The 13,023-nt window shown below is 60.8% G+C and overlaps 3 protein-coding genes across 5 annotated transcripts in view; 2 read left to right on the top strand and 1 right to left on the bottom strand.

Annotated features, from left to right (window-relative positions):
- The first annotated feature begins 89 nt into the window (after nt 1-89).
- On the top strand, nt 90-5,400 carry ASIC3 (acid sensing ion channel subunit 3). Its single transcript, XM_023764548.1, has 13 exons — nt 90-658; nt 1,390-1,578; nt 1,718-2,259; nt 2,942-3,092; nt 3,303-3,430; nt 3,614-3,815; nt 3,912-3,968; nt 4,068-4,215; nt 4,433-4,524; nt 4,599-4,678; nt 4,789-4,860; nt 5,023-5,072; nt 5,216-5,400. The coding sequence occupies exons 3-13, from the start codon at nt 1,726-1,728 to the stop codon at nt 5,292-5,294; spliced, it is 1,593 nt and encodes a 530-aa protein (XP_023620316.1). The 5' UTR covers nt 90-658; nt 1,390-1,578; nt 1,718-1,725; the 3' UTR covers nt 5,295-5,400.
- Nucleotides 5,401-6,417: 1,017 nt separating this feature from the next.
- CDK5 (cyclin dependent kinase 5) lies at nt 6,418-10,408 on the bottom strand. The gene is made up of 12 exons (XM_006101015.3): nt 10,267-10,408; nt 9,556-9,644; nt 9,385-9,452; nt 9,187-9,247; nt 9,033-9,089; nt 8,282-8,377; nt 8,083-8,157; nt 7,828-7,924; nt 7,590-7,659; nt 6,972-7,032; nt 6,786-6,866; nt 6,418-6,697 (listed from the first exon to the last, which is right to left on the bottom strand). The coding sequence occupies exons 1-12, from the start codon at nt 10,301-10,303 to the stop codon at nt 6,611-6,613; spliced, it is 879 nt and encodes a 292-aa protein (XP_006101077.1). The 5' UTR covers nt 10,304-10,408; the 3' UTR covers nt 6,418-6,610.
- Nucleotides 10,409-10,671: 263 nt separating this feature from the next.
- The window catches only part of SLC4A2 (solute carrier family 4 member 2), a 17,066-nt gene continuing 14,714 nt past the window's right edge, over nt 10,672-13,023 (top strand). Inside the window, exon 1 of one of the 3 annotated variants that reach the window (XM_014466386.2) lies at nt 10,672-10,872. The gene's annotated coding sequence lies outside the window, so the exon portion shown is untranslated. Of the gene's footprint in view, nt 10,873-10,924; nt 11,213-12,162; nt 12,236-13,023 lie in introns of those variants that run through there. The other 2 variants (XM_023764540.1, XM_006101006.3) reach the window with 2 other exon arrangements.

The following is a 13,023-nucleotide window of genomic DNA, read 5'->3' as shown; positions in this document are numbered from 1 at the left end:
GCCCCTGCCCATCAGACAGGCAACTGCAGTGCCCTGTGACCATGTTGTGAACTATGTTTCTTCTACTCACAGCCAAGAGCCCACCAACATGAACCCAGTGGCCTCAAATGCTCTGTGGAGAGAGATGAAGTAGAAACAGATTTCAGTGAGTTAACGGAGATAAAAACCTGCTTTCTCTCAGGCCCCCAGTGCAGCATCTGTTTCCCCATTCCCCATCCACCGGGCTGGCTCCTGGGGCCCTCAGCTTGGGTCCCCAAGACACCCTGATCCATCAGGCCAGCAGGCAGTGGCGTCACAGGCCATGCTCTGCTCTCTGGAGGTGCCTGCTCCAGCTGCTGGGAGATGCCCCACTGCCCCACAGGCTCTGGATCCTCTGACACTTGTTCAGTCAGATGTGCCAGCTCCGTGGCCCAGGGCCCTCCCGCCAGCTCACAAAAAAGCAGGCACACTCCCGTGTTACTGCTGGGAGCACAAAATGGTGTGACTCCTACACCAGGAATTTTGTGGCATCAAATGACCCATGAAGTTGCCTCTTGACCCAGCACTTCTGTTTCTGGGAGTTAGTGTTGCTGAGCACACTGTAATGGAAGACTGGAAACCCCCGGGATTCATCAGGGACGCGGTGACATCAACAAGGGTGTGTCCACATAATGGAAGGGTATGCAGCCATTTAAAAATGGGGAAGTTTTCCAGGTACGGATATCACGTGGTCCCCAGAATATGTTAAGTAAAAAAAGATGTGAAATCATAGAACACCATGTCATACCTGGGAACTGGACTATGTTACCTGGGAGTGTGGCAGGTGAGCCCACTTTCATTGTGATAGAGACCAACCTCCCAGGCAGGAGGGCATGAGGCGGGGGCGGGGGCGGGGGCAGGAAGAGGGTCACTCAAGAGACACCCCCAGGACATGGGACCTGCAGAGGCCTGGGCCATCTGGTGCAGGCTGGAACACTGGGGGCTCAGAAGGAGGAGATGGCCAATGCCAAACGCCCCACCACCTTCCAGCCTGGTCAAGAGCCAACTCCCCTCTTTGCAAAATGAACACCCCCCCCCCCGTCCCCCCCATGATGAGGTTAGTGGGGAGGGAGGAGGGAGGAGGGAGGAGCCAGGCCAAGGGCCAGTGACTGACTCTCAGCCCCACACACAGGGACTGCAGCTGGGAAACCAGAGGCCCCAAGGGCACCCCCAGCCCCGATTATCTCTGGGTTCTCCTCAAGCCCAACCAGGGTTGCTGTGGTTTCCCGCTGGCGCCTCTGGCCTCAACAAACCCCCGCCCCCCATGCTGCACTAATGGCTCAGCCTGGGGCTCCAGGGACCTCCCCACCCCCCAGGCTGCTCTGCCAGCCCCCATGCCCCTCACTGCTGAAACCCAATCCTCTGCGGCAGCTCTGGCTCAGCAGAGCAGCAGACCAGCCCTGCTCGCCACGCAGGCTGCACCCTACCTGCTCAGCGGCGGAGCCCCCAGCCCAGCCCCGGCCCGTGGAGCCACAGCCTGTTCCCGGACAAGGCCAGCTGGACCCTTCAGGTCACTGCATCCAACCCAGCCAGGCCAGTGCCTCCCCACCTCCCTTTCAGGTGTGGCTCCTCTCCTTGCCTCCCACTGCACTGTCCCCTGCCTGGCCAGCCCCTCCCAGACCTCAGGCTGACCCTCTCCTGCTCCTAAGCCTCTGTAGCCTGGCCACCAACCCCAGCCCTCTCTGTTCCCTCACCTCAGCGGGGGCCATGAAGCCCCCCTCAGGGCCGGAGGAGGCCCGGCGGCAGGCCTCGGACATCAGTGTGTTCGCCAGCAGCTGCACGCTACATGGGCTGAGCCATGTCTTTGGTCAAGGAAGCCTGACCCCGCGCCGGGGGCTGTGGGCCGTGGCCATGCTCCTGTCGATGGCTGCCTTCCTCTACCAGGTGGCAGAGAGGGTGCGCTACTATGGGGAGTTTCATCACGAGACGGCCCTGGACGAGCGCGAAAGCCACCAGCTCACCTTCCCGGCCATCACCCTGTGCAACATCAACCCGCTGCGCCGCTCACGTCTCACGCCCAATGACCTGCACTGGGCCGGGCCCTCGCTGCTAGGCCTGGAGCCCTCTGAGCACGCCGCCTTCCTGCGCGCGCTGGGCCAGCCCCCCACACCACCTGGCTTCATGCCCAGCCCCACCTTCGACATGGCCCGACTCTACACCCGGGCTGGGCACACGCTGGAGGACATGCTGCTGGACTGTCGCTACCGCGGCCGACCCTGCGGGCCCGAGAACTTCACTGCGGTGAGCTGGCCACCCACCCTGTCCCACCGAGACCCAGCAGTGCCCAAGGCTGGCCATCCCAGTCTTCGCAGCCCAGGTTCCCCCAAAGCCAGGGATCTTAGCACCTGTGCCCTGGGACCCTGTCCTTCCCAGCCAGGATGCAGGCCCCTACCTGACCAATACCCACCTTTCTGTTGAGACCAGCCCTGTCACTCAGCTGGACTAGATGTGCCAGGTCACACCTTCCAGAGTGGGCACTCACCCAGGCTGGCTCTGGGCTCAGGTCTGGGCTATGGAAACCCCACTACTGGGGGTGGAGGGATACAAGTGGGGCCGGACCATTTCAGGGCAGAAGACTCCTCTGTCTGCAAGGGAGGGGCTGGTTTCCCTCTGCTTCACATTCTGCCAGTCCTGGAGGGGAGCAACTGGGACCCACTGTTTTTTACCCCAGCTTCCAAAGAAACACTTGCCCTGTGGACTGGTGCCCTCGGCTGCGGATAGAAGGGGTGAGAAGGTGGCGTGATGGGAGCCCATGAGGGTCCAACTACATGCGCCTGTATGATGGGGGGCATTGAGATGTGGGCCTCCATGTTCAAAGAAGAAATCCAAACAGAGGATGGGGAAGGGAGCGGTCCCATGGCCCTGGGCTTGCCTGGCTGCCCCTTGCTCCCCAGTGAGGTCTGCACCCGTCTGCTACCCCCAGATCTTTACCAGGATGGGTCAGTGCTACACCTTCAACTCCGGTGCGGATGGGGCAGAGCTTCTCACCACCCCCAAGGGCGGAGCGGGCAATGGGCTGGAGATCATGCTGGATGTGCAGCAGGACGAGTACCTGCCCGTGTGGAAGGACATGGGTAGGGGATCCCGCGTGTGAGGCTAGGGGGTGGCCACCGGTGGGGTGCAAAAGGCTCTGGGAAGGAGAGGAGGTGCTGGGAAGGGACCTGAAGCATGTCCTTCCTTTATGAATAGGGAGCGGGCGGGGTTGGCCCATCACAGGCCTGGGGAGAGGGGCTGCAGCCAGGGCCTCCAGGAACCCAGGCCTCAGGTCCCCTCCCCCCTCACAGAGGAGACCCCCTTTGAGGTGGGCATCCGAGTGCAGATCCACACCCAGGAGGAGCCACCTAGCATCGACCAGCTGGGCTTTGGGGCAGCCCCTGGCTACCAGGTTTTTGTGTCTTGCCAGCAGCAGCAAGTATCCTTGCCTGGGTGAAGCCCTCCTTCCCCCACCAAGGCTCCCACCCCCTCCTTCAGCCCACACCACTCAGACCCCAAACCTGCAGCTCTTCAGACCTGTCCCAGGGCCTCAACCCCGCAGTGACCACTCACATTCTCCCTGGGTGCCCGCTTCTCCCCAAGCCTCCTTAACCCTCTACAGCTGAGCTTCCTGCCACCACCCTGGGGCGACTGCAGCTCCGCATCCCTAGACCCCGACTTTGAGCCAGAACCCGCTGGTCCCCTGGGTCCCCCCAGCCCCAGCCCAGGCCCCAGCCCTCCCTATAGTCTAATGGGGTGTCGCCTGGCCTGCGAAACCCGCTATGTGGCTCGGAAGTGCGGCTGCCGAATGATGCACATGCCTGGTACGGAGTGGGGGAGGGGACACGGGGCCGCGGGGCGGGGCCGGGCCTGGGAGGAGCCCTGAGCTGTCACACACGCCCTCCCATCTGGTCCCCCAGGTAGCGCACCGGTGTGCAGCCCGCAGCAGTACAAGGACTGCGCCAACCCGACGCTGGGTAAGGGGCCAGCTCCCTGCATCCCGCCCCCGCCGCGCTGGGCCCGGGACCCCCACCCCACAGGGCAGGCAGCCCTGACCAGATGACTGTGGCCCGCAGACGCCATGCTGCGGAAGGACTCGTGCGTGTGCCCCAACCCGTGCGCCATCACGCGTTACGCCAAGGAGCTCTCTATGGTGCGGATGCCCAGCCGCGCTGCTGCCCGCTACCTGGCCCGGAAATACAACCGCAGCGAGGCCTACATCGCGTGAGCCCGGCGGGGCGGGGCGGGCGCCTTCCCCCGGGCCAACCAGGCCTTCCTGTGCCCACCCACCAGCCTGCATGTCAGCACGGGGCTCTGGACTAGCCGCCTAACGTTTCTGACGCTGTGTCCTCTGCAAACTGGGGTGACGATGTCCCTCCTAGATACCAGGGAACGCGCACCAGGGGGTGTCCAGTGAGCATTCCCGCCCCCTTTACTCCAGGGAGAACGTACTGGTGCTGGACATCTTCTTTGAGGCCCTCAACTACGAGACAGTGGAGCAGAAGAAGGCCTATGAGGTGTCAGAGCTGCTAGGTGTGTGCAGGGTGCCCTGGGGAGGTGTGCACAGAGCAGGTGGCTGTGAGCCGACAATGACCCCATCTCCACAGGCGACATTGGGGGCCAGATGGGGCTGTTCATCGGGGCCAGCCTGCTCACCATCCTCGAGATCCTGGACTACCTCTGCGAGGTGGGCCTGGGCCCAGCTCTGGGAGAGGGAAGGAAGCCCTGGACCCACCCGGGAGGTGGGGGGAAGAGGAGGAGGTGTGGGCTGACCACCTCCCCACTGCTTGCCCCCAGGTGTTCCTAGACAGGGTCCTGGGATACTTCTGGAACCGGAAGCGCTCCCAAAGGCCCTCCAGCACCCATCTGGTAACAGCCCCCTCTTCCTCCCCTGCCACCTCCACCCGGATGCTCTGCCCCGTCCCCTTGAAGCCCGGCGGGGAGGGGCATGCAGGACTTGGCTGGTCCCTGGGTGGGAGGAGCCTTCCCCTCCCTCTGACCCTCTTCCCTTCTCCCACAGCTTTCAGGAAGGGCTTGGGCAGCCATGGAAATCAAGTGCCCAATCTCAGTTTAGGCTCCAGGTAACACAAAATGCCACCCTAAGGTCAAGGGAGATGGGGCAGGTCCAGTCCAGAGGGTGGCGTTCAGGTCCAGGAGGGCAGGAGCAGGGCAGGGCATTGGTCCGAGGCCTCCTGTCCCAGCGCTGTGGTCTGTGTCTCAGCAGGCCTTCCACCCCTCCCTGTGCCGTCACCAGGACTCTTTCCGCCTCCCACCGCACCTGCTACCTCGTCACACGGCTCTAGACCTGTGTCTGCGTCTTCAGGGCCGAGCCTCAACATCCTGGACACGCTCTGCCTGCACGCTCTGCTCTTTATTTGTCACCTTCATCCCAAATAAAGTTCTAGTGCATCAGCCTGAGCTATTCCTCTTACGGGCAGACCAGTCAGGCCAAGGTCAGCTCTACTCAGTCAGGCACAAGACTTCTGCCAGCCATCATCTAAGGACATGGTGTCTGAAACGTGGGTGGCTTCCCAATTAGCCTGCAAATGTCTCTCTGGGAGAGAAGAGTAATAAGGGGGCACCAGTCATTTGTACCTCAGCGGGAATGAGCTTCAGTGTGACATCTCAGAGAGAATGGAGCCCAAGGCCAGGTGTGCAGGCAGACAGGAGTCAGTGGCAGGACAATCCCATTGGGGGACTATAGGGAAGTGGGGAGCAGGCAGAGGGAATCTCCCACTTCCAAGAACACAAGCTGTTGTCCTGCCTTGGATCATGACTATTTTTCTCACATATGGGATCAGGCTCAGCATGCTGTCTCCATGGGAAGAGCTCTTGCTTCCCCGGCCCCCCTTCAACAGCAGAGGCCCCAGCTTGAGAGGGTGAGGGGGCCGGCCTCACTTCTGCTAGTAAGGACACGCCCAGCCACAGCCCACTTTCCCTGCAACCCCAAATATGAGAAAACTGACAAGTAGGCAGGGAGAGGTGTTCCTGAGCTAACTACATCTTTGAGTCTCTCCTGTCCCAGCCTGCAGGCCAAGGTATGGGGGGGGGGGATGAAGAGGGAAGGGACAGGGCAGGCACCCATGGGATATGGAGAACCACAAGGAAACGCCCGGCCCTTTTCTCCTGTTCCAGTGGAAGCTCTCAGACACTGGCTGCCTACGCCCTTAGTCACGGGCCCTCCTGGGCCGAGAAAGTGGTGTGCACAAGCACATAAGCACGTGTGGGCACAGCACTGCCCTGCGCCCAGCCACTGGGTTGAGAGTCATAGCCCCCTGCCCCCAGCCCTCAGCCCTCAGCCCCCAGCCCAGGACCACGTACAGCGCACAGTGGGACAGGACAGGGTTGCATGTGGTGGTGAAGCGGGGTAGAAACCCCAACCCAAGCCCACCCTCTCAGAGCCACCCACCACCACATTAGCCAGACTGTGGGAAAGGAGCCAATTTATGAAATTAAATAAAGTCTGTAGAGGGAGAGAGAACCCAGGCGAGGGCGCCTCCCCCCTCGTGGGCCCAGCACAGCTGGAGCTCAGCACACTGTGCGTCCTTGCTTTCCTCCCCTCCCGGGAGGGGGCTGAAAACAGGCCAGGCCCCAGCCTGGCGGCCCAGGGTCCCAGAGCCTAGGGGGGGCAGAAGTCGGAGAAGTAGGGGTGCTGCAGAGCCTCCTCTGCCGAGATGCGCTGGATGGGGTTGCACTTCAGGAGGTTCTGGAGGCAAAGAAGGAGGCGTGGCAGGGTCAGGCAGGGCCAGCTGCCCAGAGCCCCACCCTCCCCCAGTTCCCCTGCTCTCAGTCACCTGCAGCAGGTCCCTGCCTGTGGCATTGAGCTTGGGTACGACGTTCACCAGGGATGTTGTGGCCGGGTACATCGGGTAGGGCTGTAGGAGACAGACAGAGTCAGACCAGAGGTAAGGGGCATGGAGGCTGCTAGGGCTGAGGAATAAGGACCACCGCTGAACCATGACCCCCACCCCCCGTAACACCTTATAGTCCGGCAGCTTGGTCATGGCGGGCCATTGCTCCTCAGTCGGTGTCCCCAGCAGTGTGTCCAGGGAGTCAAGGATCACGCTGTGCAACAGGGCAGGGTGCGAGGCTCTTCTCCCAGGAAGGATTCTTCAGACTCACCCCTGCCCGCCCCGCTTTATCCACCAGCTCACGACAAAAGCAGTCCCAGCACATGGGATTCTCATTTTCAGTCCCACCTGCATGGTGTTTACCGTGGGCCAGGCGCTACAGATACACACGTCTTCTGCTGGGACGGGAACCCTGATGTCTGTGTACTGAGGACCGGCCAGCCTCCCCCGACTCCCACAGACCCTCCTGCTGATCCTTTTGGCTCCTTGGTCCTAAGGAGTCACCTTGCAGCTGGAGGATCATTCTCTTGGCTTCTTCCCCCAGGGATACCTTCTTGTCTACATGTCACACTCTTTCCAGCTGGCTGCATGCAGCTGCACTGTGACAACCAGGGGTGTTCCCCACCCTCTGCCCTCCATCCCTGACCTTCAGAAGCCCACAGCCCCTCCCATGCTGACCCAGCCCATCGCCCAAGGCTCCTTACTCCCCTTCCAGAGGGCTCGAGGCGAAGGGGAATGGAAGGATATCGGAAGATCCTCTTCAACTGGTCATCTACATCGTTGCCGGGGAAGAGAGGCCTCCCTGCATTGGCCAGCTCTGGGAGAAAGAGGACAGGGTGAGAGGAGCGGACACATGAAGAAACCCTCACTCCCGAGACTCCCCAGCCCCAATGGCCCTGCTCCTTGCCCCAGAGGGGACCCTCCAAACCCTATCTGTCAGCTCAAAGGGGAGAGAAAGTGCCTCTGCAGACCCCCAGCACGTCACCTGCAAAAATGCAGCCGGCTGACCACATGTCAATGGACGTGGAGTACAGCTTGGCCCCAAAGAGGACATCCGGTGGGCGGTACCACAGCGTGACCACCTGGAAAAGACCCCACCCACAGGGACCCCCCACTTAGAGGGCTGGGGGGAGGAGGCTCAGATAGGAGAGAGTAATGTTTTGGGTCCTAGAGTAGGAGCTGAGAGAGCTGCTCACTGGGGAAGCCCTCCCTCAACCCAATATCCCACCCACCCGCTCACCTCAGCGGAGTAACAGCGAACAGGGATCCCAAAGGCTCGAGCCAACCCGAAATCAGCCAATTTCAGCTCCCCATTCTGAGGGAGATGGGAGGAACAGTGTCAAGGCTAGCTCCGTGGTCCCACCTTCTAGCCCGGCTTCCTCATCGTTCAGACATTGGCTCCAGTCTCCCCCATCTCCCCCCTTCTCCCCAAGAGGTACCCTGTTTATGAGCAGATTCTGAGGCTTCAGGTCCCTGTGCAGCACGTTTCGGCTATGACAAAATCCCAGGCCTTTTAGCAGCTGGAAGAGGAATGACTGGGGGAGGAGCAGGGAAGAGGGCGTCAGACCCTCTGGATGGGAAGCTGTGCCCAACTGCCCTCTTCACCCTCTGCTTTGCTTCGTGCCCACTGGACTTTTAGCACCAAGTTGAGCGACACACCACTCATTTTTTATCAAGGGTTTATTCTGTATTATGCTGGATATTAGAAATGAACAATGAATGGGGGGACTTACAGCCATGTGCACCTTCCTACCTTCCCGGCCCACACTATTCTCCCTTCCCTGGCCTCATTCGAACACCAACATCATAACAGTCAACATATACATATATTGTGCTGTATTATTATTCAGCATTTGTTTCCCTTGGAATCTGAGACAAGGCATTTGGTCGTGGGCCTAGAACAGTGCCTGGCGCACAGCAAAACATTCAGTAAGTATTTGTTGAACGAATAATGTCTCTCTTTGAATCTCATTTTTTCATCTCTCAAGTGTAAATCATGTCACTGAGACCATTACTGTCGGGTCAGAAATCATGGGAAAATGCTCCTGGAGAGTAAACACAGGATTCTCTCAGTCCCTGACGCCCAGAGCATCTCTGTTCAGGGCCTGAGCTTGGTGCTCAAAGGCAGGTACACTGAACGTATACTCGAACCCCAGCCTCCACGAGACCCCAGAACACCAGTCCCCTCACCTTCACAATTTCAGGATCTAGATCACCATTGCAGCTGTCAAAATATTTCTTAAGGTCCTAAAAAGGGATGGAGTGGGGGAATGGGACAGAGTTTAACCTCAGTCTGGGCCCCTATATCCTCCCAAGGCTACTGTCCCCCAAGTCCCACTTTCACCTGGTCACAGAACTCAAAAACCAAAGTCAACTTCTTGTCGCTATGCAGGACATCATGAAGCCTAGGGAGAAGGGAGGGCTTAGCAGGCAGGTCCACAAGGATGCTCCTAACATCCCACTAGCAGCCCAGTCCATCGCTGAAGCCCCCACCTCCACCGGATGGCCACACAGGCAAGGAGGATCCTTCGGGCCTACACACCTGACAATGTTCTTGTGCTTCAGCTCTTTGAGTAGGCAGATTTCCCGAAGGGCAGAACTCGGCACTCCCTACACATGGGAGGGGGCAGGGTGGGCCACAGTCACATCCCACCCAGCCTAGGCCCTCAATCACCCCCCCCTCTGCCCCCCCGCCCAGATGCCCCAGTCCTACCTCATCATCGTCATCCAGCCTCACCCGTTTCAGGGCCACGATCTCATGAGTCTCCCGGTTTTTGGCCTTGAACACTGTTCCGTAGGTGCCTAGTGGAAGGAGGTTGGGGTGAGGGAAAGAATGGGGCATCCTTCCCCACCCCAAGAAGTCCTTCCCAAGAGGGGAGGTATCATGGGAGTGTGTTCTGATGCCTGGAGGAATAAGAGGAGAATCAGGGTGAAAGCCGGGCGTGGCGGAGCTTTGTGAGTGGGGACGTGGCACAGAGGGGCCTGCAGAGGCTCCAAGAGGTCCACAGCAGGGAGAGGCTGTGACTGCCAGGTAGGTCTATAATGAAGGCAGTGCTTTGAGAGGGGCCGGAAATAGTGAGCAGGGGTCTGGGAGAGGAATGAAGGCTGGCAGGAATGTTGAGGTTGGAGGTCTGCTGCCAGAACTGAGGCTGGGGGGAAGGGGGTTGTGCAAGTGGTGCTGAGGGTAGGAAATGCAGGAAGTGCTGAGGTCCGGAGGTCGGGCCTACAGGGAGTGCTAAGTTTGGGAGGGGGGCGTCTGCAGGAAATGCTAACAGGAGGATTGTTGTCTGCACGGAGTGTGGAGCTCGAGGCCAGGGCTGCAGCCGGTGCTGAGGTCGGAGTCTGTGGGCATTGCTGATGGTAGAGGAGCCAGAGATGCAAGGAATGCAGAAGATCTTGCAAGAACATCTCGTGGTCCTATTACCTTCCCCAATCTTCTCCAGTTTCTCGTATTTCTGCATCGCAGCCGCTTCGAGGACCCTTGTGGGCCCTCCGTTTTAATATTCTGGCCCCGGCAATGCAGAGGAGGCGGCACCCCAGCCTCCAGCCCGGCCCCGCCCTCCCGCCTGCCCATGAGCTTTTGGAGGTTGTAGTCCTAAGACCGCCAGGCCTCCCAGTAATCCCGGGGCCCTAGCCGCCAGAGGACTACAAACCACAACAGGCTCCGCTTAAGCTTTCTGCGGCACCGGCTGCCCGGGACTCGGGTTCCCTGTGGAGGCAAACCCTGGGACTTCAAGTCCCAGGAAGCATCACATATCCGCTTTCCGGGCGCCGGGGTAGCGCCGCGCTCCCAGTGTGCTCCGCTCTAATTTCTTTCCGTGACCACCACCTTCTTCTGAAAGAGGCCTCTCCGGGACGACACATTCCAGAGTGCAGCAGGGCTGGGGGTGGGGCGCTCTCTGAGGTTTGGGGTTTGGTGGCCTAGATCCCGAGCCCAGGCGGTCCGGCTCTGACCGGGTCGATGGTGTCAAGGTCTCAACGGCCTCGTGGCCACCTCTGCACGGGTTCCCACTTCTCTCCAGGCCATCTGGTGAGCGCAGCGTTGATTGGGGAATGGCTCCCAGCCATCTCTTCGTGATGATGTCTTTACGGGGACCAGCTGACCCTAAGGCTGGGCCGAGAGGCAGGTGTGCCCCATTGGAAACTGGAATTAGCGTTCACCGAAGACCCTTCTGTTCTCTGGGCCCTCGACTCCGGTCGCTCGCTTCCCCAGGCAAACCGGCTGGAGTCGTTCCCCGCCCCCCAACCCCAGGCCAGTCTCCAGAGCCCGAGCCCAGCCAGGGTGTGGCCGAGGCTGGCAGGTTGGTTACCGCCCTCAACAGACAGACGCACAGACAGATGCAGCAGCCTTGACCGCATCCCGTACGGAGGTGATTATAGATGTGATCGCGCTGCTCTCTCATTGTCTCATGATTGCATTTCTGAGGGCTGTGAACCGAACGAAATGGGGCCCAAACCGCACGTAGCGCAGGAACCCGAGTTGGTGCTAAACATGTATTAATTAACTCGTTTACATCTGAACGTTTTTGTGCGTTCACGATTCTGTGCTTCACCCAGGGGCAGACTATAGAAAAGAAGCGGAAAGTATATTCCTTATCTGAAGAACTTATTTAGTTGAGAAAACCAGAAGTACACACAGATTTTTAAATGACAGGTGATGGCTATGAATTGGGTTCAAGGACGGAGGTCACCGCAGGGAATCTCTCCCGGGCAGAAGTTCCCGCTTTTGGGGAAGTCAAGTCCAGCTCAGGGTACTGGGCATCCAACCTCCAGCCCGCAACACCCCTCTCGCCCCCCACCCCGCCCTTCCCCCCCAAGATGGGGCTTTCGTGGAGGTGCTGGGGATTACTGGAGGGGAGGGGCGGCGGGCGCGAGAGATTCTTAGCCCGATACACTCCTATTTCAGCCTCTCCGTCCCGAATTTCCTTGTCATCTTCGTGCCTCCGTTTTCCTGCCTGGAATCCCCAGAGTGAGCGGGCTCCTTTCCGCCCAGCGGTGCCTCCAAGGGGCCAGACACGGCGTCCCCGCGGCACCCAAGCCCGGCGCGTGGGAGCCCGGGCGGCGGCCTTGCAGGAGAGCGGGGACCGCCTCCCGGACGCGGGGCTCCGGTGCCTGGTGGTGCCTGGAAGCGCGCTTCCGCTCGCGGGTCTGGGCCCCCGCTCCCCGCCTGTCAATTCCTTTGGGGCCGGGGTCCGCAGCTCGGTGCGCCGTGAGGCGCGCCACGCAGGGGGCTGGCCTACTCCGGGCCGGGGGAAGTTGATGTTGGGAGAAGTTTGGGAGCGGCGGGGCGAGCTCCGATGTTGGCCCCCGGCGTCCCTTCGGAGCGCGCGAAGGCGTCGGAGCCAGGGGAGAGACCCCCAAGGTCCCCGGGGCACGAAGTCTAGAGCGAGCGGGTGAGCGAAGAGGGGGCGGCGGGGGAGGGCCCGGGCCGCGGGGGAAGGGAGGGGGAAGGAGGGGGAACTCGGGACTCGGAGCCGGGAGGGAGTGGAAGTGGAGGAAAGGGCGGAGACTGGGGCGCGGGCGAGCGATGTCTGGGGAGAAGGATGGGGAGGCGAGGGGAGTGCTTGCTGGTCAGAAGCGGGATCGCGGCTCCGCTGCTTAGTTTCCTAAGGCGAGGGTGCCGCGCCCCCTGTCCCCGGGAGAGGGCAGTCCCGGGAGCGCCGCCGCCCCTCCTAATTCCCGGGCGGGCTTCACACGACCCTCTTCCTTGCGACCCCTACTCTATCCTTTAGGCCTGTGCAGGGCACCCAGCCTGGGGGTTGCCCGGCGCCTTCTCCCCCAACCTCCGGGCTGGAGGAAGAGCCGAGAAGGGGGTGGGGGTGGCGGGTCAGGTGAGGACAAGGGGTCCGATAGAAGAGGGAGCCGCTGGGTAGGGATGGAAAAGACGAGCCCCGGGAGCTGGACCTGACTCCTGGGGGGCTGGCTGGTCTGGGTGGGGAACTCCGCACTGGGTGTGGGGGACGGTGCAGCCTGAAATGCAGGGTCCACTTTATCCTTCTCCCTCCGCCCCCCACCCCAGCCAATCCCACTCGGAAGAGCTGTGGAATGTGCGAATTCACTAGGTTAATGCCCCAAGTCGGGGTCCGGGTGCTAATCCCCTGGGCAGGGGCAAAGATGCTAATCTTCGGGCCGGTCAGGGCTGGTCCCCGGAATGTGTCCCTACCTCGGATTATCGGCACCG

The sequence above is a fragment of the Myotis lucifugus genome, unplaced genomic scaffold (assembly GCF_000147115.1).
Source record: "Myotis lucifugus unplaced genomic scaffold, Myoluc2.0 scaffold_336, whole genome shotgun sequence".
Classification (NCBI taxonomy): domain Eukaryota; kingdom Metazoa; phylum Chordata; class Mammalia; order Chiroptera; family Vespertilionidae; genus Myotis; species Myotis lucifugus.
This window is presented reverse-complemented; position numbering and strand designations above follow the sequence as displayed.